The following is a 3188-nucleotide window of genomic DNA, read 5'->3' as shown; positions in this document are numbered from 1 at the left end:
GCACTAGGAAGTTGTTTTCATAGGCAGAGGTGGGCCAGGTGGCAGCCATTTCTACAAGGGGAGCGAGACTTCTCCAGACCATGAGGACGAAAGCCTCATGAAAAGGAACGCCTACTTGATGAAATTTTGACCAGACCACAATGAAGGAGTTTTTCATAAGCACAGATAATGTATCAGGACTTGACCTTGTCCCAGAGACACCTTCCCGTCGTTCTCTCATTCTGGTATCTGAGAGCTTCACTGCTGGGGAAATGTGGATATGAACTAAGGAAGACAAACTGATGAAGAAGGGAACTTTGGAAGTGACGTGTCAGTCACTGAATGAAAAATCGGGGGAATGTGTAAACCCCCGGGAGCTGGTAGACAGCAGCCCCCTGGAGGGGTTCCCGAGGTTCTGGAGGTCAGTGGCGCTCCTGCGGGGGAGTGCAAGAGCCCCCGGCTTCCCGCAGTGCCCACAGCTGGTGGCGGTCTGTGGTCCCCCCCTGCTCCCAGCACTCAGCGTGCCCTTCGGCCTGGAGCCCGGGTCCAGGCCCTCGCAGCGGGCACTGGCTGGGTATCAAGCGTGCCTGTCCGCTGTAGCCGGAATCTGTTTTGGGCACTGTTCTGAGGCAGCAGGCCGGACAGGAGGAGCCTGCTCCCGTCCCAGCAGCTCCCAGAACTGCACCGCTCTACTCCTTGAGGTGTCTATATGGCTTCTCAGACAGGACCACTCCCCACCAGGCCAGAGGAGGCTAGGTCTGTGGCCTTGGCCATCCTGGACCCGAGAGCCATCGAGAGGGTCTTCTCTCCCCCATGGCCTGACGACACCCCTGGGGATCGACTCCATCTCTGTCTGGCAGCTGCCTTGTGGCAGGGACCCTGCCGTCGGCCTTCCAGCCAGGCTGCCTCCCTGATCTCAGAACTGTCCTCATTGTGCTCCACTGGGGAAGCAGTTCCTTTCCTTTCTGTTAGACTGGTGTTGGCAGATGTGAGGCCTGCGCCAGAAGAGCACACCAGCCAGGTGCCCCTCTGGGGTTAAGGAGTACTGTGTGTGCAGCTTTTTTCCCAGCTCCTTCTGAGTCTACTTGAGAGAGGAGGGGTGGTTGTGAGCCAAGTCCATGTCCTTTGATTCCCCATGTGTCGTCCGAACCTTCAGGAACCTTTTGAACGTGTCTTAGCAGGGGCTGCGTGTCTGACTCCTCTGTGGAGGGTGACCTACGGAGCCAGAAGCATTCTGGGTGTGTTTGCTTCCTTATTCTTTTTGCACACGGGTGGGGATCCCGGAAGAGAAGGCAAAAAAGCCCCAGCCAGACCTTGGCCTCCATTTATGTGGAGGGAATCTGCACGGGGTGACTGTGGCCGAGGTGGAGGATGGCAGTCCTGCCATGGGACCTCATCCTTGAGGTGAGTTCTGAGCTGTCTAGCGGCAGGCCCTCCCCTCTCCACCCGCACCTCTGGACTCCTGTGATCTCACGGGGCGCGCCCCCTCGGTGTGGGGTGGAAGGCTGCGAGCGCCCTGGCTTGGGCACTGGCGTCAGGAGAGAGGCTGCAGGGAGCACGCTCTGCCCTGTGGGCAGCGGGGCCATGGTCTGACGGGGCGGCCTCTCCTCTGGCTGGGTCTCCGTGTGGTGGGGGAGACGGCTCACAGGCATTCGAAGACACCAGGAGCATAAGTGAGAAGAGCCGCCATGTGTCTGTAGCCCCTTCTTGCCGGGGACTAGCGCAGGGTCTCTCCCGGGAGCAGCTGCTGAGGGCAGAGCAGACAGCGGCAGAGGACTGGCCGCACCTGCAGAGCGAGGCAGGCGGACTCCCAGTGTCGGGCACCTTCAGTCTCTGCCTTATCCCACAACTGCCCGCTCACGGGTTCCCCGGCGCCCCCGGCTCCTGCCCTCTGACCTCAGTCCCCTGTCCTTGGGCAGGTCGGCAGTCGGGACGTGCGCGGCAAGACGGTGGAGGAAGTCTACGAGGAGATGCTGAAGCCCAACGACGATGTCCGTCTCAAGGTGCAGAACCGCCCTGAGTTCACCAAGGTCAAGGGCCTGCCTGGTGACAGCTTCTACATCAGGTACCAGGGGCTGGGGGCTCTGACGGTGCAGGGTCAGGGGAGGGCCTTCCTGAGGAGACTGGTCCTGGAGAATGTCTCTGAAACACAGAGGGTAGGACCGTGGTCCTTGTTCCTTGGGTCCCAAAACACAAGCTCACGGTGAGATGCTGGTGACTTGGGGAAATGCCTGAGGGCTTGCAGGACCACATAGGCCCCTAGGGTCTGGGGCCTGGGGAATTTGAGGCCACAGAGCCCCATTTTCCAGGGGGCTGCCCTCCTCTCCTGGTCTCCCTCCGACCAAGTGTGCAGATCCGTGTGCAGCGTGGGCCTGAAGTGCTGTATGACGTGTGTGCGAGCACAGGCACCGGGCATTTTCAGGACGGGGCGCAGAGTTCCTTCATGCTCCCTAAGTGCTGGGGCCGCAGAGAATAAAAACACTGATCAGCTGTGTACCAGAAGGTACAGGTCTCTGTCTCTGGGACACCTTTCTCGGTGGGAGATGACATGTTTTCCCTCGTGAGGAGTTTCCATTCTATAAGGAACCACCGACCTTGACTCAGGGAAGGAAGTCCTTCCATTTGGAGGGGGCGATATGGTTTTGGTCCTTGGCAAGATCTTTCTCTGGTGGATGTGAGGCAGCCTTTGTCATCCCGGGAGCCCCAGGTTCAGGGGGACAAGGCGACTTTCCTTGCCTGTAAAGCCAGGGCTCCCCCCTTCGGGAACTGCCACCAGGATGTGGAGAGGTGGGTCCTGATGGTGGCCTGGGGAAGGCTCAGAGCAGGGGGACTGTCCCAGGAGACTGGCTGCCAAGGTGTGTGGCTGGTCGGCCTTCCAGCAGCCTCCTGATCCTGGTCCCTCTGTCCCCTGGTCCAGGGCCCTGTACGACCGGCTGGCAGAGGTGGAGCACGAGCTGAGCTTTAAGAAAGATGTGACATCATCTACGTTGATGACACTTTGCCTCAGGGCACATTTGGGTCCTGGATGGCCTGGCAGCTTGACGAGAACGCCCAGAAGATCCAGCGCGGGCAGATCCCCAGCAAATACCTGTAAGTGTGGGTGTCTGGGCTTGCGGGAGGGGCGGGGCCAACCCCGGGGCTGTCCCTCAGGGCACGCTGGCTTGGTCTGTACCTTGTGCCCAAACTGCTTGTCCAAAAGCTGCTCCTGG

General features: G+C 59.9%; 1 protein-coding gene across 1 annotated transcript in view; it reads left to right on the top strand.

Annotated features, from left to right (window-relative positions):
- Positions 1–3188, top strand: part of LOC115276094 (disks large homolog 5-like) — a 14723-nt gene that overhangs the window by 6340 nt on the left and 5195 nt on the right. Inside the window, exons 3-4 of the mRNA XM_029919903.1 lie at positions 1899–2044; positions 2897–3069. Coding sequence (XP_029775763.1) covers positions 1899–2044; positions 2897–3069 — 319 coding nt within the window. The remainder of the gene's footprint in view (positions 1–1898; positions 2045–2896; positions 3070–3188) is intronic.

This window comes from Suricata suricatta, chromosome 2, assembly GCF_006229205.1.
Source record: "Suricata suricatta isolate VVHF042 chromosome 2, meerkat_22Aug2017_6uvM2_HiC, whole genome shotgun sequence".
In the NCBI taxonomy this organism is placed as follows: domain Eukaryota; kingdom Metazoa; phylum Chordata; class Mammalia; order Carnivora; family Herpestidae; genus Suricata; species Suricata suricatta.
This window is presented reverse-complemented; position numbering and strand designations above follow the sequence as displayed.